Raw genomic sequence first — 27,650 nt, 5'->3', positions numbered from 1 at the left:
TAGCATCATAATGTAGAACACACTGCAGTTGAGAATTGTAAGTAATGTTTGTATTAAATCATACGTTGATTGTAATATTTATTAGTCAGAGATTGCACTATGTACTTGTAGCTTTGTGACAATTATTTGAAGAGTGTATGTTCTAAAAAACTGTTTTTCTCATTGTAGGGCATGACTATGCAAACAATAAAGTTGCGAAACGTCGCTAAAAGATGTATTAGTACAATGTTATTATTGACTGATCCTCAAGACCCACCAAAAAAAAATGTATACATATATATATATATAATTGACCAATTATATTTCAATTTCAAATATGAAGATGGTCAGGGTTGTGGTCAAAAAGAACAAAAATGGTTTACAACTATATATTATGTGATGTTTCGTCCCACTTTGTTGGGCTGTTCAAGATGATAGCTTGGTGAAGCTATCATCTTGAACAGCCCTGATGAAGCCCTACAAAGTGAGGTGAAAAGCTGGATAATAAATAGTTGTAAACTATTTTTGTTCTTTTTTGACCGCAATCCTGACCATCTTCTTCAGATTTAACACTATTTAATGTTCATTTCTTAGATATTAGTTATAATTTATTTACTGGTGCACATATTAAAACATTTTAATCAATTTCAGTTAGTATGCTTAGATTATATGTTTGATTTCAAAACACAATTTCTATGTCTGATAATAATTTAATATGGCTGATTGATCGTGTGTAATATATAACAGGAAGATGGTCTGGGTGCGGTCAAACGATGGTCGTTTCTTTACATTTGCATTGTTTTGGAACTATTTAGTATTGTCAGCATATATTAACTGAACAACATTGTGATATTTGATGTACTTGAAAATATCTCTAATATATAATTTAATTTCCTTGATTTTTGTTAGTATCTAACAAATTTATGAAAGCCGTTCTGAAAAAATAGTTTAATTTAATTATCTGCTAAGTAGTCCTTTTAAAAATGGTACACCATAAATATTTAATCTTCCTTTTATTAGTTTAGTCTACATTTATCTGACTTAAATAAGATTTATTATTTTTTTATGAACATGATAAACATATCTCTTCGAAGTATGTTTTTCACTTAGACTCCAGCCAGTTCATTTCTAGATAATTTCAAGCAAACATTTAATTTATGTCGGGATGATTAGAATTTATACCTCACAAATCAAATGAAAAGTTGAATTGCAAAGAAAATGTATTTAGTGACTGCTCTATTAAACAATTTTTATACTTCCCTTATACTAATAAGCCCAAAAATGATGATGATACATGTTAAGTCATCAAATTTAAACTATTTTTAAAGTATAAACTAATAATATAGGGAGATGAAAAACCTTGATACTATAACATATAAACAATATTTTACATAAAATAACATAAAACATATATTATAAACTTTATAAAAACACGATACAATTAAAAATTTTGCATTAATATAAAAATTATACACTCTTTTTTGGTATTTTTTTGGTATACTCTAGGGTAATCTTTTCCCTAATAGCAAAAATGTTTTTTAATTTTCTTTGACCAAAGATTCTCAAACGCATTTAAGTCAGATATTGTTGGTGGTGTTATTGAAACTTTGGGACATGTACCAACAATGTGGCATTGTGGGTTATAAAGGCAGACACTGCTTAAAAATACAACCGTCTTTGATATTAAATTTTTCAGTGCTTGTCTTAAAATTTTGCCAAAGAATATCAATGTACACGTACTTGTCGATAATACCTTCAATAAATTGGAATTTATCAGATCCAGCAGCTGATGCCACTGTGTTCTGCCAATTGAAGTTTTTTTTTGTTTTTTTATTAAATTCTCAACAAGCCTTTAATTAAAGGGATACTGATCAGAATGAAATACATTGAACTTAGATTCATCAGGAAATAAAACTTTATATTCCTGACCTCAGTATTTATTTATGTTCTGATTTACTAATTACTTTTTAATAATAATTGGCTTTTTTGGAAGGGTTCCTCCTATTATTTCTGTCTCTGGATTCTCTTTTTTTGTTTAAATAGTAAGTTTAGGGACGTTAATGTGAGGTTTTTCTTTATATAATGTTGGATATATTTCTAGTTAGTGTCTGTAATTTTTTGTTTTAAATTCACTTGTGTTTTCTTCCTTTGATTTTATGCTTCTTTAAAATATTTCAGATGTGCTGCACTATTAAATGTCTTTTCTAAATAATTTCCCTAATTTTTCTCATTAACATGCTACTCTTGAGTAATAATGAATTCCTGTTAAATTGGCTTCAACGGTGCTTTTAGTGCCAGAGTTCCTCAGCATGACTAAAAACCTTTAAATTATGAAATCCAAATGAATTAAGTGTGGCCAAAGAGTCAATTTTCCAATAAATAACTATCCATATCATTTTCAATTTATCTCAACATCCTAAAACAGCTTGCTGAGGGCAATAAGTGAACTCTAATGTGTACACAGAAAGTGAAGGGAAACAAGATAGGCAACGAACTAGCAAGAAAGGGCTCAGAAGCAGCATTATTAGGCCCTGAACCATACTAAGAATATCTATTAGCTTAATATGGAAGGAGATTGATTCCTGGGAAACAGAAAAGACGGAAACATACTGGGTTAAAAAACCTGCGATGAAACTAAACATTTCATAAATGTGCTAAAGGAAAAGGCAAAATTTAACCTAAACTGATTAGGAATGAGTTGAGAACAATAACAGGTCTCCTCACAGGCCATTGTACATTAAAATACCATCTCAAGGAGATGAAGATAGTGGAAGATTCTGTAAGTCATCTGTGCATACCTTATATGAATCCGAAGCAAATTAATTAAGAAATTAAGCCTGAAGATTTGGTTAAAATTAATCCAAAAGACATATGATGAATACTCTCTTGAAATACAAAGTGCCATATTTATAAGACCTTGATACATCTTCTATGTCCTTGTTAAAAGCATAAAACTACTATGGGATTTCAAGACATGTAAGGAATAACTCACAAAATACTCAAATGGGTTCTGGTGAAGAAAGAGTTTTCCATTCATTTAGCATATAATAATAATCACTTTCACTATGTGTTCAGTTTAAGGCTAATGAAAGTGCTTAATGTTTGGTTTGTTACCAAGAGCATGGCTCAAACCAGGAGGGGAGAAGGAAAGAGGACGCTTGTTCAGGGGAACTAAATGGGTAGTGAAATTTTATTTTTGATGTGATATTATTATTTATAAACTAATATATGTTTATAAATCAGGCTAGACGGTCAGAGTATGATAAAATTAGGAGATACTATTTATTCTAGACTTTTAAGTCACCCTTTTCGGGCCCCGCTTTCGGTCCTCAGGGACTTAGTTCACCCTTTTCCTCCATGACAACGGCACTGGGATAACCGCAGGGATGCTACTTAAGTCCAAGGAAACCAAACTGGTGAATACTCTCCTGAAATACAAAGCGCCATATTTATAAGACCTTGGTACATCTCCTACTCCTGTAGGAAGCTAAAATACGTAACTGGATTCTAATACTGTCAAAATAATGATCCTTCAGGCCAAACCAAGTGTTATAGTAGTAATGAAAAATTCATCACACATACACGCGTATATATACAACTATAAAATAAAAGTCCTTGAAAGTGAAAAATACGAAGGAAAATCAGAACATTTGATTTGTTTTTTTTATGTTATGCTAATGTCTAATTGTTGAGCCCGTTATCATTTATCTGATGACTAAAAAACAGATGAAGATATATGATATAAACTTTCTGATCTTCATTGGTGGATTTTTTTATTTTATTTGATTAACAACGTAAACAAGTACATTTACTTTTCAAAGTAGAAAATGTCCATATGATTTCGAATCTGCCAATTTCGGTTCAGGTGGTTCCAAATCATAATTTTTTTTTCTCCGATACGGTTATTCTTGATGCCAGTATTTTTAAGTCCTAATATAGATGTATTGAAAATTCTTATTCTTGGACTATTTAAGGGAGTGATGACCCGGAGCAAGAACGCGAATAAGAAGAAAGGCCGGAAAAGAGGAACTGCCGAGGCCGGGTACACAAACGCTAGGGGACGAGAAGAGAAAAAATTCCAGCCGATTACCGTTGTCTTCAAGGGAGAAGAGATACAAGAAATAGCGGGTATCTTAGGAGTACCAGAGCCGGTAATGTTACTTGTTCGGTTAAACAATCTCACACAGGTTTAAATTATAGCTTTCACGTCTAGTTTGAAAAAGTACGAAGTAAATCCGAAATTGAAGCATAACTTCTAACTAACTGATAACTTGTGGTAATGTTATCAATCCTAATTGATTATTCGATGAATTTTAGTCGGACAATTAGCTGGTTTCTTGTTAAACAACATTGTTGATTGTGGTGACTGCGTTAAAGAATCTATAACTTATTTGTTTATGGGATTTATTCGATTTAAAGATGGATTTATTTGATCGCAATTGTTGGACTTATTAAATTTTTATTATATATATTCTTTAAACTACAATCTGTTCGATACATCCAAGAATCGATCCGTTATTTGGGGGGAGGGAGGAGAGGAGGGTAGGGGGAGTGCAATTTGTGTAAAAACCTACTATGAAGTGTTACTTATCGTCCTTTCGTTTATTTTCTTCAACAATGGATCCAAAATGGTTCTTCATCTTCTCTCAAAAGGATTCTTTGCCTTTTATTTGAGATCAAGTGTTGTTTATTATGGTTTAACAGTTACCATACAAGTTTCAAACTGATGGTGTTTATTAATTTATTCTTGGTTTCCGACATAATATGAAAGTTATTTTCCTATACTGGATTCGAATCGTTAATTGTTGAGAGAAAGTATTGTTGTATACACTGTCAAATAATACATCAGTTCTTTAATATTCATATAATACTTTAAAAAGTCGTTAATCAAAGATTTTTATGTTAATCTACCGGAAAACCGGACAGACAATTAGTACAGGAGCTCGATGCATAAAACATACATCTATGAAAAAAATTTAACCACACATAACACGGAAAGATATTTGTTGTGGTCCAAAAACATGTTTAATCTACTACTGATATATTATATTATGGTATTTACAACAATACTTTCAACAACCAACGGTTTGAACTCGGTCTAGGAAAATTTCATATTATGCTGGAAACAAAGAATAAATAAATAAAAAGGCCTGGCCACAATTTTTTTGAAACTTGTTTGACAACTGAAGGATGTTATACCAAAATTAACAATAAATTATCTTAAGTAAAAGGCAAAGATCCCTTTTTGAGAGAAGATTTAAACCGTTTTCGTTTTAAGTGTGATAGAAACTAAGTTTTTTAATTATTGACATATGTTGGTTACAAAGGCTGAGTTTTGCCTCAGTCTCCTGTAATATATAGTACAAGAGCCGGGAAAGAAAAAAAGGCAGTTATCTCACCCCAATTTTGGTTATTTCAATAAAAAACTATGTATAATTACTAGTCAAAATTGATGAGTCTGCCAAGTATAGGTAGGGGGATTACAAAATGGCGGCTGTTTCAAAACCTTAAAAAAACATTGATTTTTCATTCGGAGCTCAATATCTTAAAAACTACCAACAACACTAGAAAATCTAAGAGAACATTATTTAAATAAGAGTAAATTTGCTGAAATATTAGCTCTAAAAGAGCTATTTACGTCCAATAGTTCTCGAGATATAGCATTTTAAAAAGCAAAATTTCTTAGAAATCTACTGAAAGATTGGTAGCTAGTTAATTTATTTTGAGAAATCTATATCTCAGGAACTATGTGACGTACAGATGTCTGTTAGCACTCAAATTAAAGCTAATTTAATGGACTATAAAGAAGTTTATGATCTTTACCTTCGTAGGAATAGTCGTTTTCATGATATTTGCTAAAATAAATTGTTTTATAGTTGTTTGGACAATAAGTTTGATTTATGAAAAACCTTATTTCAGAAACCATTGGACGTACTGATGTCTGCCAGCGCTCAAATTAAAGCTAGTTAAATTTGCTACCAAATAGTTAATTATGTTTATCTTTGTAGGGGTAGTAGTTTTTATGATACTTGACAAAATAAACTCACAAAATGTTAATTTCTAGTTGTTCGTATAAAATGTTGGATTTTTGAAAAAATATATCTCTAGATCCATGAGACGCACATATGTCTGCCAACACTCAAAATAAAGGAAATTTAACTTACTATTATACTATGACACTTATCATCATAGGGATAGTAGTTTTTATGATATTCACATATGAATATAAATTTGGGAAATGAAAATTTGTCCGAACAACTATAAATCAATTTATTTTAGCATATTTCATGTAAACTATTACTCCTACGAAGATAAACATCATAAACTACTTTATAGCTCATTAAACTAGCTTAGATTTGAGTGCTAATAGACATCTGTACGTCAAATGGTTTTTGAGATATACAATTTTCAAAATTAATTCACTAACTACTGATCTTTTAGTACGTCCCATACAACATTTTTATGAAATGTTGCTTTTTAAAAAGCTATATCTCGAAAACTATTTAACTTAAATAACTCTATTAGTGCTCATATTTTAGCAAATTTACTCTTCTTTAAATGACGTTCTCTTAGGTTTTCTTGTGTTGTTGCTACTTTTTAAAATATAGAGCTCCGAATGAAAAATTAGTTTTTTTTATCGCTTTGAAACAGCCGCCATTTTTTATTCTCCCTACCTATACTTGGTAGACTCATCAATTTTGACTATTAATTATACATAGTTTTCACTAAAGTAATAAAAAATTGGGGTGCGATAACTGCCTTTTTTCTCCTCTTGGCCTCTTATACTAATAAGTTGAGTGTCCTTTTCCTGGATTGAAAACAGCATGGGATTTCCATATCCTGATACCCTTCACGTAGAGTAGAATCATCCAGGCCCACTCGATTTGCCCGAAACGTAAAGATAATGCAGAATTAATCCATTTTAAGCCTACAAATTCTTAAATCATAAAATTTAGAAGCTCGCTTGTATCATATTTAGTCTCCGTGGCCTAATTAATGCTAACTCGATGCCTGGCTGCGGCAGTCTTAAGAAGACTTTAACGATCTTCAACGACAGTTACCAATTTGAACTTTTAATATGTCTTTTTAAAAAATATAATCTGAGAACGTCCACCATTTTGTAACTTTTTTAGGGATCTAGCAAGATTTATAGAAAAGATAATATCGTCGCCCTAGAACAATACTCGACTATAAAATATTAAAATTTACAGGAGATCCGCTCAGCACCTTGAAAATACTCATTTTATCTGACATATACCCGCCACTTAGCCTGCTCTTGGAGAATCGTTATAACTATAGCTGTATGATCGTTACAGGCATGATTGAACTGTCGCACTAGCTCTGGTGTGATAGTTGATAGTTGAAATAATGTCTGTGAAGCAACTGTCACATGTATACGCCTTAACAGTGAATTATCGTAGTTTCTGTTATTGCGGCAGTAGTGTTAGCGATTACCATGGTGTAGCTATTTGATAGTTACAATGATCAGAGCATTCACTGTCACGATAGTTTTACAGTAATGTAGCACTTGGTACGGCGTGATCGTTAATACTACAAGTAACGTCCGTTCAATTCTACAAACCAACATTAGCTGTCATATGTGTATGCCTTGATAGTGAACTGTCACAACGTACAACCTTACCAAATGTAATGACTATAGGCGAGAAAACATTATTCCTATATATTCGCCTATACACTCAAAAATAATCAGTCCCATACCTCAAAAATAAATCAATCCCGGACCCCTCCCAAAAAAAATTCTTTCTATTTTCAAAATTTAATACCTAAGGAAAACTAATAACTTGTTAGTAATAGAAAAAGTCAATTAGTGATTCATCAGAAAAACTCGTTTAAAGACTAGTGTGACAATGCATTACTAGCACATCTATGTATAACGTAAGTCCATTTTACCAGAAGTACCCGAATACTCGACAATTACCCGCTAAGGTGAAAAATACTCGAAAATAGGGTAAATACTTACGAAAAAAGGGGGAGAGGTTATGGACTTAGGGGCAATCGATTTTTTTTTCCAAAAATACAAAAATTGCAACCACTTCAACTTGACTCTATCAATCTACAATAAACTCAGGAGCGTTTCAAGCCACCCATATGCATGGAATGATACACACCGGACCTTTACAAAAAAAAAATGTGATTTTTTTTATACATTTAAATTCATTTAGTACAATCAACAATGTTCTTATTCTACGCGAAAAAATAAATTTATTGATATATAATAACCAATAAATAAATGCAGAGCCAAGTCGTAATACGATAATATATAAAACAATTAAAATTATATAAAATAATTATTTTCTGTCTTCTAGGGTGCATTGACCCATGTTGACCCACGTGTCTAATATTCTTTTAAGTTGTCTATTATACCATTCTCTTATAGCCCGGAATAAATTAGTTTTAATTTTAAACATACTTTCTTTCATACTGCTATTATAACTTAAGTGAAGGCAGTTCTAGATATGATGACCAGTATGTTGAGAGCGAAGTAAAATCTAACAAAACAAATTATATTATATTTATTGTTTATACCATATAGTATTGTTGGATATGCATAAGAAATTCTGTTGAAAAAATTTATTAGAGAAGAGTTTTATAAAATGTTCTCTTGTTGAACACAGCGCGGCACAGTTATTATGCAGCTACCGCAAGACCATTATCAGTCCAACCAATGGTAGCCATCCATTTTGAACATTCAATGCTCAACAGAAAATTCCATATTTTCATAGAAAGAATTTTACATTTAAAATTAAAGCAATAAATAAGATTGTGTTAGATATTTCTGTGGCTTCAATTTAATGTTATGTAGTTTTAATGCTTTGCTTGTATTTATTTTTGTTATTTTTTTTTTTGCTCGAGCCTTCCAGTGAGGACCTATACAGCCCCAGATTGGAAATGTAAATATTCATTTCTCGGGACTGTCATGAAATAAATATTGACTGACTCAAGTGGGAATTAAACCCACAACCTTGCTTGTGGTTGTACTTATTTGAACTGAAAATTTTCATCTTTAAATAAGATACCAGCAACATAATCACCTTGAAGATAGGTGCCTGTTCATGATTTGAATTATTGGAAAGTAATTAAAGGTGTTTTTTTTATGACGGCTTATGCGTTTGTGTATAAGTTACCCAAAAGGTCTAGCTAATTGGGGGTTTGAATTGAAGAGAGGGAGTAAGAGTGAGTAAATGGACATTCTTAGCACCACCAAGTGTGAAATTGAGTTGAGTGAATCGCATGCAAAGAGACAGGAGAATCGTTCCAGCAGATAAAATCGTAAAAGATCAAATCAATATAGGTGAGTAGAAAATCACATTCTAAGAGTAGAATTCGCAGAGAGAGAGAGAGAGAGGGGGGGATAAAGTCGCATGAAGGGATGATAGAATAGACAAAATAGCAAACACACACCATAGTATTCATGCATATTAATATTATTTGTAGAATATGGATTTTTGTTATGCACAATTATTTTATTTCAATTTATTTATTTTTATCAGCCCAATTAAGGAACCAATAAACATTTAGCGACTCATCTTAAGCAATTGGTTTAGAGGCTAAGACTCAATGAGATTTCACCCCTCTTCCTTTCAGCTCCTATCTATGATTTTTTCCCTTCAATCAAAATAATTTACAACATGATATGTAAATTCTGTAAATTTATATGTATATGTATATATAGTTGACCGTAAAAATTGATATATAACAAGATGGTCAGGGTTGCGGTCAAAAGAGAAACAAAAATAGTTTACAACTATTTATTTTCCGACGTTTCACCCCACTTTGCAGGGCTTCATCAGGGCTAAAAAGATACAAAATGATACAATGATAAGAATAAATATACAAAGATAAAGAAAAATACAAAGATCATTATTATTTATTTTATTTTTATTATTCTTTCATGACGTTTATTTTATCTCTATAATTTTTTTTTTTCCCCTTCCCCGTATTGTTTTTGTTTTATGTGCCTCTCCTGTACTTTTTTAGCTTTATATTTTACGTATTTTTATAAAGAAATTTTACTCTTGCCATTGTTACTTGTTTTTATGCTTATCATTGTATCTTATCTTTGTATTTTTATTCTTATCATTGTATCATTTTGTATCTTTTTAGCCCTGATGAAGCCCTGCAAACGTCGGAAAATAAATAGTTGTAAACTATTTTTGTTTCTCTTTTGACCGCAACCCTGACTCTCTTCTTATATATCTGTAAATTTACATTTGTAACATTTGATTACTAAAAAAAAGTTAGTGTTAATACAGGATTATTTTATGTAGGTTTGACTGGGTGGAATAAATGTATTATGGTTTGACAGGATGACTCCCAGACACTTTTGGGTGCTGTAGTACTTAACAAGTTTGATGTTGTTAAAAAACTTTTGAAAGATGGCTTTTCAATTGACAGTTGTAAGGAGGTAAGTTACTTAATATTAATGGATTACCAGTATTATTAAGTTAAATAATATTTTTTTCAAACTACACATCTATTTTGATACATGTAAGTATCAATATATAATTTAAGAGCAAGGAACTTTAGTAAAAAAAATTTACATATATATTGAGTACAATTATGTTATAATCCCACACAAATTAGGTAGGTCTATTTATTCCCACAAATGTTGATTTTGAAGTTTATGGAATTTCAACTATCTACACTTTTGGATCTGTTATCACATATAATTTAAAAATATATACTCTAGTGTAATATAAGCCTTATCAATGATCGAGGATGTATTAAAAAAAAATAATAGTTTTGTTAGAAATCCGATGTTATTTTATTGTAAAAACAGGCTAACGCAAGCCATTCTAATATCATTTATTTGTTGATACTTGAAATATATAAATATATATTGTAAAATCAGTATGTGGAACATTATTACTTGTGAAACACCCATATATACAACAATTGCATTTTTTAAATTTATGATTATCATGAAGTAAATTATGATCTTCATTGAATTAGATTACTTACTATGAGGTAAATTTAAAATGATAAGGTCACTCATAAAATTTATAATTGTATTATTTTTATTAATTGTCCCAGGATGGAGTCACTCCGCTTATGTGGGCTGTTCGACTCAAACACCGGGAAATGGCTAAGCTACTTATTAAAAGAGGAGCCAATTTAAATATGGCTGATAATGAAGGGAACACTGCCCTGATGACGGCTGCTAGTACAAAGAGCTGGACCCAAGATCTCTTCCTTGACATATGGAACATAATTAAAGATTCAGGGTTTAACATAAACCATTCTAATAAGGTACAGTGTACAAACTAGTTAGCTTCTTATCAGTCTTTAAATTCATACATATATAAGTTTGCATTATTTTTATTATAGTACAATTATATAAAAAATTACTACACATAACTAGAGACTGGATTTTTGTGCAGTGAAAAACACAAAATATGCAAAAATTTTATCATTATTATGAAAAACTTGTTAATCCTGGAAAAATGAACTTTATTGTTTAATTTGTAATACTAATCTCTGGTTTCTACATGGAAAGGTTATCAATGTACCTATATAACTTATGTTTGTATAAAATGGGAAATTTGCTTCACGCACTCAATTTAAATATGCTATTAAAGACAAAATTACATACTTAAGACTAAAAACAGCAAAATATGAAATTTAGTCCAAAAACAGCAAAACATGCTGTTAAAATATTAAATTTTAATTTTATATTATCTATAAATCATGAACCAGATAAATAATAGGTTTAAAAGATGTTAAACAAAAAAACAAAGTGTGCAATAATGTGGAAATCTGGTCTCTGCCTATGATTTTCTAACAGCTCTGTGAGGGAGGGGTTTCTCCTTGAACTCCTGCAGATCATGGCAATTACTGGGCAAAAAGTAGAAATTGTGGTCAAGATGGGAATAATTAAGCTCTTATGAATAATTTAACTAAATATTAATTGTCAGTTTCATGGCATTATTATTTATTTAATTTTTCATAAATCACAAAGATTTATGAATATGACTAAATGATGGCCGTATCATATAGTTCTCATCTATCTACTTTATTTTATAAACTTCAAAGTAAATTTGCATTGCTTTGTCTTAATAAATCTAGGAATATATTGCTTGGATTTTACATTTTTGAGCTAACATTTGGAATCTCAGAATATTTGAACTTTTGTATAGTTTGGATCATTGACGTACCTAAGGAGAAACGGAGGTGACTCTCTGCCCTGGGCATAACTCAAGGAGGACCAAGATGGGCCTTCCTTTTTGGTTTATTTCAATGATAACATTATTGAAAAAAAAAAAAACTTTTTTAAATCAAACAAAAACGTTACCATTTTTAAGTTAAAAATTTCTGGATTTTATTTTTATTTCTAGAGTGGAAGTGGAGCTTAAAACTAATTCTACACTTGATCCCAAAAATTTTGACCTCAAATGGTCTAGGTAAGCAACTGATTGGGGTTTCTTCCATGGATAGATCGAGGGAGTTAAGGCCTGGCTGCCTCGTTACTGCTTCGGCGCTGGTTCGAATTCAGCCTCTGGGAGGTCGATTTGGCAGTCCTATGAAATGAAAATTTGACCCCCATCATGGTTGTAATAGGTCGGTTACCTGTCGATAATTCCTCCATATGGCAGAAATGACTAGGCAGGGGATCATAAAAAAAAAAAATTTCCATGGACCAGCATTCCAAAGATTAAAAAATTAATATTTTTCTTGATGATCCTAATTTTAAAACAATCAAATGTTTTAGATTTTCTGAAACTAATTGTAGCTTTCCATCGTTCAAAAATTTGTATTTCTTTTTTAATACTTTAATGTAATAATTATATTAATTTGAATTTGTATTTGAATAATATTCGGTGGTACTATTATACTTTATTAATAATGAATAGATAAGTTTAAACAATAAAAAAAAATTTAATGTTTTCTTATTTTGGCCATATTCTTTTTAAAAACACTGTCTAGACAGGAAATACAATACTACATTGTGCAGTAAAAAGAAATTGGCCAGTTGTAGTGGATTTGATAACAATGGATGGAGCCAATCCCAACCTTGCAACTAATAAAGGAGTCACGCCGATCATGATGGCCTGCTCAAGACACCAAGTCAACATAATAGAGACCCTGTTAGCACATTCTGCAGATCTTTCATTGGAAGACCAGGTTACGCTTGTAAAAATAATTACTAATTCTTTTATGCACGTACATGTATATAGTTGGTAAAGTTTATAGCAATACTAAAAAACAAAACAAAAAAATAGAATACTAAAGGCTTATTATAGTTTATTTTAAAGAAAGATTTTGGTTTTCAAAATGATGCTATTTTCAGAAAGGCTGCACAGCATGTTGTTATGCAATAGCATACATGATTCAGAAACGAATAGTTACATTGGAGTTCGCTATCGAGGAAATGATATCTTATATGAGAACAGATAATTCCAAAATGTCAGTGAAATGTTATCTGAAGGTAATCAGCAGATTAAAATTTATGAAAATATAAATTTCAACAGGATAAATATAAAATAGTACTGCAATACTCCAAGAAGTATGCAATACTCCATTTCTTTAATTGAGACATTTTATTTTTATTAGATAAATCAATTGTTTTTATTACAATTACCACTCTACAACCAAGTGGCTTCCTAAAAAAATTCCCCAGAGTTATTGGTGTATAAAACCAGTACTTCCGATATCTGATACCATTCAAATATGTAACATTGTTTACATCCTTTATTATTAAATGATGTTAGTATAAGAACTCATAAGCTCTAAGTAATATTTCTTCAACAGATCTTTCTCGTGTCAATGCATCATGAAAATATTCTTTCAAACCTCAAAATTTCTAGCTCATCATTTTTAAAAATAAAAAAAGGTTTAAAAAAAAAAAGCATGATTTTCTTCCTTGACCTAAGAAGCATCTGTCAGCAGATATACAAAATTTTAATTAACTTTTGAAAAGTATATTTAACTTTTAGTCAAGATGTCAAACAATGAAATTATTACTTTGAAATAAATATTACTATTTGTAGTAAAACTAATAAAAATGAATTCCAGTTCTTCATTTAATTGATTTTCCTATTTTTTTTTTTAATTTAACTTTTCATGATCTACATTTGGGTAGAGAAGATTGGAATTGCTACTTAATCCGCCTGAAGAAAACTTCAGTAAGACAATTTTTTCAGTGATAATTCACATCATCACTTTTTTTTTACGATTTGTCGTTGAAGGGATTACTGTTTTACTTCATCTCAATGTCTTCAAAACTTTGAGAAATGTAAGTATTTAAAAACTGATAATAGTGTGAAAAAGTGTTATTTGTTTGTCCCTGTAGTACTATTTTAATAAAAGTTGAAAAAAAAAAAAGAATTGTTTATGCGTGTATTCAATATAGATGAAATCATTACATCATAAAAAGATAAAATATTATTAACTTTGATATTTTTAAAATACAGACTACCCAAATTATTTGGACAAATACATTCATTTATCTACAAATATGTGAAATAAAAAAAAAAAGTTTAATTGCACTAATTCAAAAATTAACTTGGGTAAATTGAAAAAAATATTTATAGGGTAAGTAATGATATTATAAATACTTGAATAACCCATGAAAATCTAATCCATAACTTATATTAAAAATAGTAAAATGTATTTGTATGTTATAGTTGAAGGAAATAATAACCAAATTACTGTATATAAAAAGTTTTCCAGGCCATTGAGAAACACATTAAAGACAACGATTATATTGTTGCCTTATTAAAGATTTTAGCTGAGATAGTACGATACTGTGAGTGTTGCACACCCCACATCACATGGGACAATGTCGCTGCAGCTTTTAATGAAGCTGGAATACCATGTGTTTGTTTACGTTTGCAAAAAAGGTATATTGTTTAGTCTTCATTGTTATCTTCCTCAGAGCTATTATACCCAATAATTTTTCTTGTCTTTCTACAGGCTTGGAAATTCTCCTTCATTGCACGCCACATTTCTGCCTCTTTTCCTAACATGCAAGCACCCAATGACCAAGTTGTGGCTACAAAAAAATTTCAAACCCTTAAGCCATTATTATAGACAATACATTCAGATCCAGGTTGTTCAGTCTGAATATAATTTTTATCCTAATGAAGCTCATTCTCAAATGGTCCGAAAATGTTCATTACACTTCAAACAATTGATTGGACAGTTGCAAAGGGGGAATATTATTCAACAAGAGCAGAAACAAACAAAGAAAAAAAAAGAAAAGCTACTCGATAAAAAAAATAATTTGCAACATAATGTAAGCTTTTTTAAGAAAAGCAGCTCTGAATCAGATAAATTATCAATAATTAAATCAGAAGAAAACAAAAAGCAGTCAAATAAAGAAGAAAACATCATTGTTGCTGTAATTAGTAATAAAAAAAAAGAAGAAAGAACAATCAATGCTGAAGATCCTAAAGTTAGTACAGAGGAAGAGACTTATTGGCCATTGGATAAAGTAAATCAAGGGCAAAACCAAATTGAGGAAATTGTACTTGAAGTAGAAGAGGAACCTGAAGACCTAACCGTATATCCAAAATGGAGAGAAGAGTTCAGGGAAGGATGTCAGCTGTTCGGAATTCATATTGAAAATAAAATTGAGAAATATGATGAAGAAATTGAAAATAGTGATATAATACCCCTTCAAGTTCCTCTTTGTACCAACAAAGAGGTAGAAATAAAGATATCTGAGCTAGATAGTTTGTTTGATAATGTGCTTAATATTTTTGAAGCTTCTTGGCAAGAAGATTTTATTCATGGATATGAAGATGTCGATAGTGGCATTAAAGACTACCTTAAACTAATGTACACACTTCCAAATATGGAAATGTATCACTGGTCAGAAGTTACACAGAAGTGGAAAGAATTGTGCAATACTATAAGGCTCAAATGGCCAGAAAGTGGAGATAAGATCATCCCAGATCTTAAAACTTTCTTACAAAACTTTACTGAAGGATTGAATGAAATACAGTTCATGAAAACTCAAGACAGAGAGAACTCTTTTTCTGCTGAGCAAGGGATCGATGAGAGGACCAATAATTCAGTCATTTCAATTGAACAATTTATCCGTGAAAACCAAGAAGAAATGCATTTAAAAATTAAGAAATATTGTAATTCAACAAATGATGATGACACAAATTCAACAGATTTTTTATGTCAGTCTAATGAAGACGAAACACTAGATGAGGTTGAAATTTGTGTTCCACAAGAGCTAATTAGGGAAACATCTTTACCGTCAACAGTAAAAGATAATGAACCCCAAATCATTGAAGAATTTATCACAAATGATTCAGAAGTTGTTCATGGACAATTGGCAGCATTAAAAATTGGGTCTATAAATGCACAAATTGAAAACAATGATGAAATATGTCCGGAAAAAGATACCATGAGCAACCAAAAAGAAAATGAAGAAATTGCTGTTGATTCCAAAATTGAAGAAAAAGCTTCTTACACCAAATGTTCAGAAACTGAATCATTAATTATTGATAAAAATCTGGAAGAGCCTGTGGAAATTTGGATGGTAGCTGAAACTTTTTCCTCAAATTTTCATTCAAAGACTCCATTCCCACCCCCTGGATTTGCTCAGCTTCAGATATCTAAGTTAAAAGAAATATATCAACAAAACTGGAGGTGAGCGTGATTAAAATACTATTTAATAAACTTGTGAGGATGGAATGAATTCAAGTACATTAAAATTAACTTTTTTTTGTAATCGATTTATTGGAAATAAACTGCTGTGGGAATGATAAAAAATGTATGGGAATTAAAAAAGAAAATGTTTTCGGGTAAAAAAAAAAGGAACAGTTTTTTACTATACCTCGCCGATTTTTAGTTAATCAACACTTGAGTTGAAAACTGTACTCTAAAAGTGTACTCTCATCAGATTCAGTTTTCCTAATTTAGTTTTCTGAAATTGTAATTATTTAATCTGATATTTGTTTTCAAAGTTCACACTGTACCTTATTGTGCTAAAGTTAATACCAAATCTTTCTCCAATTTGACAGTAAATAGGCCACTTAGGAATGCAATTTCATTACTGTATCTGGATCACACAAAAATGTTACTTGGTTTCTTCTATTTTGACTCCACTACTAAAAGAGGGAAACAAATCAGACATTATTGTGAGATGTTATTATTGTTTGTAATTAACTGAGATTTCTGTAGGATTAAAGGATTGAATCTTTTCATTTAATATACTGATATAAGTAAAAAATGTACTATAAGTAAATAACTGCCCCAATTATATTTTGGCTTGATATTATTGCTTTTTAATTTTTATATTACTATTTTAATAATATAGTGTCTTTAAAAAATAAAATTCAGGCTCTGATTTCACTGTAAAGTTTATACTTAAAAATAATTTATAAGATTACTGAAATAATGAAAAATACTAACAGGTACCAATACTTTTTTGGTTTAAAGTATAGAAATTCAGCATATAGAGGTTCGTCTATAATCTTTTAATTTTTATACTTCAAATTGGGTTTCAGACAAACAGAATTTGTCAAGAAAAGATATTCGAAGCATATCACAACATTGAGGTGTGTAAGATCAATTCTGGTTAAGAATATCATTATGCCGCCACCACATTTGCAAATGCACTTCCTGATGGGACACGGAGGATCATTTGGGTCGGTTACCCTTGCATTGGACCTCAACTGTAAGAAGTAAATAACAAATTTTCAATCATTTTCAGCATTATTGAACTGCATGGTTGTTGTTTATCTTTTGCAGCTGGTAAACCACTAGTAGTAAAGAGACTAGCACAAAATGGTTCCATTGCATTACGAATGAGGGCTTGGAAGATCCACAGTCTAATGAGAAGATTATTGTATGTTTACTCTGAATTCTTGGTTCCATTTACTCACTGTGTTGATACCGAACGATTTATACTCCTTGCTACACCATTATGCCAAAGAAATATCAATGAGCATTTAGCCCTTCTTAAGAGTACAGGCTGCTTCACTAGGGAAAAAGCAGTATCACTCGTTCAGCAAGTATGAATTTTTATTTCAATATTTAAAAAATGAATTATCTCTTTAAATATAAAAGAAACAAAGGTCAAACGACCATGTAACAACAAAAAGTATTGGGAATCTTGTTTTTTTTTCCTGAAATAATTAATAAGCATAATAAGCCGATTATGATAAAATGATAGATTTCATATTATAAAAATAATGGGAGTCTAGTTAGCATGAGAAATTTGGAAATAAAGCAGATTTAAAAAATATATTTTTTTTTAATTTTTTATAATTATCTTTTTTAAAAAATTCAATTTAATTTAGTTATATTTCCTTTACATTTATTACAGCTTATACTCAATGTAGCATTGATCCTATAAGGTTATTCAAAATTCATGAGAGCACACTTATTTTAGTATTCTATTAACAGGACAACTCTTGAATAATTTTTTTAAATTGGGTGTCTGTTATTTTAGACTGCTCGGTCCATATATTTTTTTTATAAAACTGAGTTGAAAGAGTTTAAATCTACACTATATACTGGTCGCTCTAAGCATCGTATTGAAGTGTATCCTGTCTTGGGATAGTACAGCCAAATCTTAAGAGTGGAGACTTTATTGTCTTTACAGTGTACATTTCATGTATTTTTACTTTAATTCTATAACATAAAACATAGGAAGGGGTTGACAATTTCTTTTCAATTATAATATGATGAGCTTATACTTGAGCCTGGATTATGTATGAGAAGATGGTTGGGGATGTGGTTAGGGAAGAACACAAATAAGTAAAAAATACAAACTTATTTACATTATATAAATAAGTTTATACTTATTTGTGTTCTTTGCTGACTGCACCCTCAACTATCTTCTCCTCATAAATTATAATATATTGATAACAAACAATAATTTGTTTTTTTGATTTTTATCTGCTTTGGAAACAATTATCCAATAATGCCATTCAAAAATTATATACTAAGGTTAAATCATCAAGTAATGATTGTTATAAATTGAAAACATTTTCTAAATAGGCAATTTAGTTTAGGGAACAATGTCTTTCTCATTCCAATACTCACCCTCTCCACCATCTGATGGTTAGGACTTGCAGAAGAGTCATAACCCTGAGATGGATGGTAATATCACTTTTTTCTAACTGTTGTCCAAGGGTATCCTTTTTTATTTATTTCAGATCATATACTCCCATTACTACTTATAAGTATTTTCAATTATTTTTAGTTTTTCATAATTATAAGTTATTTTAACTTTTACTTACTGATTTATGAAAAATTTAGTTAGGGAAAGTATTGAAATTGTGAAATTTTTTTTAGTCCAAGTTTTCAACAGAAATATACATTTTACAGTCTCCAGAATTTAAATAACCAAGGCTCACAGAATGATTTGTATGTATGTGAACAACCTAGCTCAAAAATAAAAAGCTATACGAAACTGAAATTATATATTTAAGGCATTTTTTCCAAAAATTTGATATAAATTGACTGACCACATATGCTACTTTACGTATAAAGTATGAGATTTTACATTTGTATTACCATTTTCTCAAAACGGCTAGAACATAATGTTAAATCAATATTCTTTAATATCATCTAGGTCTTACCATCATTGAATTTATAAGACTTAAGCACAGAATTGTCATAAAATCTTTCTCCAAAGTATCTTTAATTTTGTTTATTTGGAATAATTGAACATCTTCTATTGTTATTTGTTATAAAACATAAAGAATTTCGTTTTTGGCTAAAAGAGAAATATTTTCCCAGATTGAAAACAAACTCCTGGGTATAAGAATAGTGATATATATATATATATATAATATACCATTGGGAAGCCAGAGATTTTAGAAAAATGCATATCTAACACACACAGTTTTAGAAAGTAATGGAAAATATTAAAAAACACATAAACAAATTGAATTTATAAATAAATGTTTTAGTCTTTCCATCTTTGTTATGGAAATAATCAGTTTTTATTTCGCTTACCTATATATGAAAGGATTAATTTCAACTCAAAATAAGATGGTAAGTGAAAATTATTTGCTACGCACATCACATCAGATTTTTCTATTGTATTAAAAAATATTATACAAATAATTGACCGCACCCCCAACCATCTTCTCCTCGTTCATCATCCACGGTCAACTATCTCTCATAATTACAAGTAATTAATTTTTCTGGACTTGAAATATAATTATATCTTATAGCCATATTTAGTTTTGAAATAGATAATTTCAGAAACTTCAAAAAATCTCTAATTGTTCAATATTTTGTTAGACAATGGCAGGACTTCACTATCTTCATACACAAGAGCCCCCAATCGTCCATGGTAACCTGAAGCCAACAAATCTGCTGTTGGATGCTTTAGGAAATATTAGACTAGCTGACTTTGGGATACATGAGGTATTGGTTAGAATGTAACTCTATCATTGTCAGTTAATTCCTAAGATCAGGATAGTAGGAGGTCTATAGCAATTTTTAATTTTATGAATTGTTATTTATGATATTATACAAAAATAAATTATAAAAATGCCCTTTTTTCAGCCACTGCCTTAATTGTAACAAAATATTCATGAACTTTTCAATAACCCTCATAAGATCTATTTATTGTGGATTCAAATTTTCTTAGAAAGACTAAATTTTTACAAAAAAAAATTATTCACTCAATATTAAATTGTATAAGTATGAAATGTTTCACATTTCATATTTTTTTTTTATTAAATATGAAACCTTTAGTGACATAGTGAAAAATAAGTATTAAATTTTTGCTTGGAATTGGAACAATGTCACTCCAAGTTTAGGAATTTCCTTTAACTAATTTCCTTTAAAAAAATAAAAACATCAGTCTTCAAGAATTATGATTAAGGAGCTACTCCTTTGAATAATTATATTTTATATAGAAACAAAAATTTAGAAAGGTTATATTATGGGTAATTCTCCAAATTTGGTGTTATTTAGTTATAGCAAATTTTTAAAAATTGTCCGATGCATATTGATTGTTATTAACCCAGCATACACTTAATATTATAGTTTTTATGATATCGATTTAAAAAAAAAAATCTTATTCTAACGAATGACTTATACAAAAAAGGAGTGATAAAACAAAATAAAGCAATTCAATACTTAATTTTAATAGAAAATATTTAATTTTCTTGAATTAACTTTATTTAAATAGAAAATATTTATTTGGAATTAGTCAGTCTTAATGTTTTGATCATAAATTATTTTCAACATATATCATAAAATCCCAACAAATAACTTGTTCTGTTTGAATCATAAATTTAAACCATTCTAATTTTTTTCAGTATTCTCATTTTTATATAGACAATAAAATCTTAATGTAGAATGCAATATCAAATGTCATTACCAAATATTATTTTTAACATGCTAAATAAACAGTCATGATATGTTTAATCAGTATTTAAAGGAATTAACAGTACCAAACTGCCAAGTAGAGACTTGTTACATAAACTGGTCTTTCATTTCAATTTGAGAAGGAAATGAAAATCCCATTCTTCTATTTTTATAAAGAAAGAGGAGACTTTAAGATAGTTTAATCGAGCAATATTTAAAAAATGCCTAAAATTGAAAAACAGTCTGAAACCCTCTCGCAAGAGACCATGACACAAAAAAAAGGGTATTCTTCCCCACCGAACCCGCCCGACTAAGACCCCCCGGGGAGCGACGGTCCTATATCACTTTTTAAATATTTGCTTCAAATGGGAATAGAAGACTTTAAGATAGTTCAATCGAGCAATATTTAGAAAATGCCTGAAATCAAAAAATGACATGAAACCCTCTCACAAGAGGAGATCATAACACAAAAAAAGGCCATCCTTCCCTGCCGGACCTGCCCCACTAAGACCCCGGGGAGTGACAGTCCTATCACTTTTGAAATATTTGCTTCAAACAGGAAGCATAGAAATAAATCAAGCAATAATTAAAATTGAAATTGAAAAACGGCGATATCTTCTACAGGAATAACTTATTTATATAAACTACACTACAGGTATGATCAAATTATTGACATAAGCGACTAAATTTGATTTTTTTCAAAAATCTACTAAGTAAGTACCTATAAGTTTTTAATTCCATCAAAAAATTAAATATTATTTTTCTTTTTAAACTACAATTTATTTTTTTAGACGATAGGAGGACTTCATTATCTCCACCCACAAGAGCCTCCTATTGTTCATAGCAAATTGAAGCCAAATAATTTCCTGATTGACGCAGCAGGAAACCTCAGAGTAGCTGACATTGGAGTGCATGAGGTATCGGATGAATGATGAATTTTGTTTATTGTGAAAATCTAGAACAAATTTAGAGTGAAATATTGTTTGAAACATTGCAAATCTTATCAAACCATTTTGTTTCTTGGTAAATGAATACAGCTATGAAACAATATTAAATTCCAATTGAGGAAATGGCTGGAAAAAGGATGCAAAGGCTTAAAGTTTGTTTTGAGAAAAGCGAACATTTTGAATTTTACATTATTATGATAAATTTTATACATATTTTATGTTCAAATGAAATAGTTTTTCTGATGGAAAATATTGGAAGGGGGAGGAGGAATAAAAATTAATTTTTTTTTTAAATTTTTAACATATTAAAAAAAATCAACAAACAAAAAAAAAAATTAACAGTTCAATGAATCATAAATATTGTTAACACAACCCTTTCTTTATGACTTCTTACAAAAAAAAAAAAATACTTAATTTGTAAATATTACTCTCAGAATAATTTTCTGAAAAATCCTATTTAATAGTGTATAAGGTCTATTATTCGTGCATGGCTGGCCAAATAAAAATAAAGTATGTACATAAATAATTAGTAATATTTTTTGCTATATTTTTTAGTTCAAATTGTTTTTTATCGATAAAGGTTTACAATTGACATCCATGTGTGGTCAAAATCTCATCTAAGTTAATAAATTTAAACAGGTGTATCTGCTGGAGTTTAGTGGTCTATATATAAAATAATTTATATATTTAGATATATAGTCCTTAAAAGGTGAATTAAACAAAATTTGTAATTTTTTACAAAAACTTGCCTGTTTACTGGAATAGCCATCCATGCTAATAAGTAACAGGTTCTCAAAAATATAAACATATTATAGGCTTTTCATACAAAAAAGAATTTTTCAGAATAGATAAGGGGCAAAATATGTTCTACTGAAAATTTTGAACTTGTATTTTTTACAGAAGATAAAATTGATTTTTAAAACAATATTTTGAACTAACCTTTTGTAGTTCTAGAGATAATTATTTTTAATAGATCTATTATAACGATTAAAATTAAAATTTAGTCATGTATATGTATATATATATATATTTTTTTTTTGTTATTTTTTTTCTAGACAACATACCAGCAACTATGTACTTCTGTGAAAGCCGCATTGTGGTGGTCTCGAGAAACATACTGGCATTATCGTATTGATTGGACGGTTAGTTTATTTTATTTCTTTTTGGTCCACCGATTTATTTGATTTAGAAGGCCTAATGCCAGATATATATCTAATACACATCTTCAGTGCTATGTACTTTCCAAAAAAAATGTTGTTGTTTTTTCTATAACTAAAAACCCCCTAATATTTTTTATATAGAACACTCTCTCATAATGGAATAAATTTTATTATATCACAAAATCTACTTTTTTCCCTGTGGTTGTATTCATATAATTTTATTTCATCACTTTTTTAAAACTGTTACTTAAAATAAAAAGGAACCACTTAGTTCACATTATTTATATGGATATAAATAATGTTAACAAACTAGAATTTATGATATAATAATATTTGTTGTCCAAGAATATAAATTCTGGAATACATGTTATGTGTAAATTATATGTATATATTATGATTAAATGTATTATAATATTCATAAAAAATACAAACCAAAAATATTAAAAAGTTAATATTAGTATACTTTTTAAAATAATGTAATATTTACTTTTACTATGGTTTACATGTTCTAAATACATAAAAAAATATTAGATGAAAAGTAAATCTACAAATAAAAAATGTAAATTTTTTTTTAGTATTAATAAATTAAATCTATCTTTTGTTCATATTACATCTGTTTTTAAAGGTAATGGCTACATGTTCATCAGATATACAAGTACTTGGAATGCTAAGTCATTATATTTTAACAGCTGGTTTACATCCTTTTGGAAGAACGGCCGCAGACATTGTAAGAAGTTTAATCCAAGGAACTCCAATTTTGAAACTTGACAATCATGAAGCTTTGGACATAATCTCCTGGATGTTAAGCGCTGTGCCAGAAAAAAGGCCAACAACAACTGAGATAATGAAGTAAATAATAAGTTTCTTATGCATATATATGCTGAGAGGTAAAATAAGTGGTCACCCTTAATTTTTTTTTAATGTATAAGTGCATCTACCTATAATATATGTTGTCATGTTAATATTTCTTTTTTATGTTATTTATATTGTTGTTATGGTTACTATTGTAACATTATATTAAATTGATATCTATGGTATCTGACTACAAGCTTTTTATTACTTCTATATTAATATATTAAATCATAAATAAAACTGCAATTTAACTTTTTGAATTTATTATTAAGTTGAACTAGATATATTTGAACATAGGAGAAAACATAATTTATTTATATAAGAAATATTATTTCTTATTAAAAGCTATAAAATATAAAAGATAAAAATATTAATTTAAACATCAAATTACATCAATTAAAATTTTTTATAACTGTTATAAAACAAAAACAGTATTTAAAATATAGATATACATCAAATATCAAATCTAGATATACATTAGTTTCCATCTATATTTAATATATGATACTGTTTTTTTTTTAACTCTAATTCTGAACCAAATTTCCACATTTAATTTCAATTTTAAATTAAATTTGAAAATAAGATTTTATTTTTAATTTAAAATATAGATAAAGTCAAAGCTAAGTACAGATTTTGTAAATGATTAAAACTAGATTTTTCAAAAAATCGGTATTTAAGATATTGATAGGTTCAAATCTAGGTACAGAAGGTAGATGCATTTATATATATATATAAAACCTGTAATTAAATGAAGGGTTCAGAAGAGAAACGATCAGCATAACATTTTATACTTCCTTGTAATGATAGCGGGTTGAGCATGTCTGTAACATCTCACTCACTGACTTATTGATCAGTGTGTTTCAAAATCCACAATGCCTTTTAAGTTGAAATCAATAAATGTGGTTACCCTTATGGTATTGATAAGGCTGGGTTTGAAATTCCGACTCTTAAGAGCTTTAAAAAAAAAATCTTCTATCTGAAAAAATTAGTTTTTCGAATAATTCATTTACATCTTTTTTAAGATTGTAGCTAATCATTTGAAAGATAATGAAATTCCATTCAATTCAAATCTTTTCATATCGAAGATTTGTACTTTGGATCCATGTGTATTTTGTAAAAATTAAACTAGGAAGGTTTGAAGCTGTTGAAATTCCTGATTTTGAAATGAAATGAAAAAATAATTTTATTCTAGGACATATGTCCCCTAAGAATAAATACACGGTTTATACATTAAGATTTTTGTCTGGCAACCATTTACAAGTTTCCAGTAAGGAAAATCAAATTACATTGAGATCTTGCCTTAACTACTGTTTATAATGTTAATCAATATATGCTTAACTTAATTCCTGATTTTTACTCAAAACTCAATGCCTTACAAAACAAAAAAAAAATCATTCAACTAATTATTATAAGTTACTATTATGACTATTATTAGTAAAGACATAGCTTACTATAATTTTCACTCATAATTTGAGTTTTGAAGTATCAGAGTAGGTTTCCTTGGAATTCTATTAACTTTTGTAAGTTGGAACATTGGATACATGCTACATTTTACTCAAAAACCCTCGAGAGTTTTTCTTTAACAGATGTTGGTAAAATATCTATTGTCTTTTAATTTATTTTGAAACTAGAGGGCTAGATGTCTTACGGGATGTTATGAGTTCCAACCATTTAAATTTCCAGTGACACAAATTTTGTGTTGTGCCTCTTTCACTCTGGATTTACATCCATACATCCATTATAACATCCTTCAAAATGACTTACGTGAATATATTATTTTTAAAAATTTTAACTAAACATGGTAATTGGTGTTAAAACTTTAAATTGTATTAATTTAATCTACATACGTATACCTACACTCAAATCTATATAGTTGTATATAGATGGCACTGATAGCCCAAATTTGAATGACTGATAATTTTTCCTCAGTATCCTCCAAATTTGTTGGTGTATTTGAAAATTTTTATTTGACAATTAGATATAATTTAATATAGATTAAAATGAGCAAATGAAATAATGAATATAGAAGTTCAAGTACTTAAATTATTAATTACTTTTACTTTATTTAATTGATTAGTTGAATAAAAAATATTTGGAAAAAAACATGTTTCAGGCATGTATTCCATTGGGACAAAAACAAAAGATGGAAATTCTTATTGGTGTGTGGAGGAATATTGGAAAACATCACTCTGACCCTAGTTTTGGGCCATTTTCATAAATCCATTGACAAATATGCATCGCAGCACAAAATCAACACTAACTGGGTATGTTTTAATTCATATTTAAGACTTTAAAATCTAATTGGAAGGTTGATCGTTTATAAATCAAGAAAAATTGGTTTCCATGAAACAAATAATTATAAAAAGACATTTTTATATATTTTTTTCCTGTAGCAATGTAGTCATCATCTGTCAAAACATAGTAAGTAGGGATAAGATTTTACACATTTTTTTTCTACAACTTCTGTTAACATGTTAATGCTTCCTAGGAACATTTTATGATATTTTCAACAATTTTTTTTTTATTATTTTTTCTTTTAGTCATCAGTTATTTTGGTGAACATTGCCACCAATCTCAATGTAAATCTGAGCTTCTAGGGTGTGGTCAAATTCCTTCTTTTTGACTTTACTTTCCCTTTTAAGGAGAGTAGGGCATGCCACACTCCTATATAAAATAGAGCACTAATTTAATCCAGGGGAGTTCCATGACCCTACTCTTATATGCCCACATAAGGAACGTTTACGTTGAGCTTAATAGGAATGTTCACCATTGTAATCTAAGGCAGCTAGTAATTATTGGCTCGTACTCTTCCCTTACTCCTCTACCACACCCCTGGAAGGCATATAAGACCAGCCTTTTTGGCTTCAGTTTTTCTACCAGCTTACAGCCTCCATTATACTCCTTTCTGCAAAACTTAATCTTTAATCTAAACAGAACGGTTTTGTTGGTAATTATCTAGAAATGCTGCGTGAGATTTAGATAGTTTTGAATTAACGATTAAAATAGTTTATCAAATATTGTGGAAGAAAAAATACATTTTCTAACAAATATCTATGGATAATATTAATATTTTAATTTTTACAGGATATGTTGGCTTCAAAACCCCTTGACTCAACAATTTCCAGAACAAGTTATAAACAAACCATTTCAGGTCTGCTGTGCTTACTCAAAGACAAGCATCCTTCAGCGAGTTGGTTCTTGCCCACTTTCCCGTCCTTACCTTTTATCCTCTGTCGCCTCCTAGAGGATTCTCCTTGGTTTTCCCATCCAGATCTAGCTCAGTTTAGGTCCCTACAATTTTAAGTAGCGACTGACCCAAGGTAAACATGTAGGCAGAAGCTACAAAATGGCAATAAAAAGTATAAATTTTAAATATAAATATACAATTTTACTCTCA

At 29.4% G+C, this 27,650-nt stretch overlaps 1 protein-coding gene across 7 annotated transcripts; it reads left to right on the top strand.

The window, feature by feature from the left end:
• Positions 1 to 3,821: 3,821 nt before the first annotated feature.
• On the top strand, positions 3,822 to 27,650 carry LOC106684537 (uncharacterized). 7 transcript variants are annotated; one of them, XM_014426669.2, is made up of 16 exons: positions 3,822 to 4,130; positions 10,307 to 10,405; positions 11,035 to 11,250; positions 12,925 to 13,122; positions 13,289 to 13,426; positions 14,081 to 14,233; positions 14,671 to 14,840; positions 14,914 to 16,605; positions 17,466 to 17,635; positions 17,710 to 17,972; positions 20,218 to 20,343; positions 22,086 to 22,211; positions 23,297 to 23,383; positions 24,027 to 24,250; positions 26,367 to 26,517; positions 27,338 to 27,650. In XM_014426669.2, exons 1-16 carry the CDS (start codon positions 3,891 to 3,893, stop codon positions 27,554 to 27,556), a joined length of 4,272 nt encoding a protein of 1,423 aa, XP_014282155.1. In that variant the 5' UTR covers positions 3,822 to 3,890; the 3' UTR covers positions 27,557 to 27,650. The 7 variants fall into 7 exon arrangements, 5 of the variants coding, with proteins under 5 accessions (XP_014282155.1, XP_024215232.1, XP_024215234.1 ...); XM_024359466.2 differs by having other exon boundaries at positions 3,991 to 4,130; positions 10,269 to 10,405; XR_010843680.1 differs by lacking the exon at positions 27,338 to 27,650 and having other exon boundaries at positions 24,091 to 24,250; positions 26,367 to 26,506.

Source organism: Halyomorpha halys, unplaced genomic scaffold (assembly GCF_000696795.3).
Source record: "Halyomorpha halys isolate HHAL.00 unplaced genomic scaffold, Hhal_1.1 Scaffold588.1, whole genome shotgun sequence".
In the NCBI taxonomy this organism is placed as follows: Eukaryota; Metazoa; Arthropoda; class Insecta; order Hemiptera; family Pentatomidae; genus Halyomorpha; species Halyomorpha halys.
The sequence above is the reverse complement of the archived record's forward strand: the minus strand, read 5'-3'. Positions and strand labels throughout refer to the sequence as shown.

Coding starts and splice junctions, on each gene's coding strand:
- LOC106684537 (XM_014426669.2), top strand. CDS start 3,891: ATGCCAGTATTTTTAAGTCCTAATATAGATGTATTGAAAATTCTTATT. Junction 22,212..23,296: donor CTGACATTGGAGTGCATGAG/GTATCGGATGAA, acceptor TTTTTTTTCTAG/ACAACATACCAGCAACTATG. Junction 23,384..24,026: donor ATTATCGTATTGATTGGACG/GTTAGTTTATTT, acceptor CTGTTTTTAAAG/GTAATGGCTACATGTTCATC.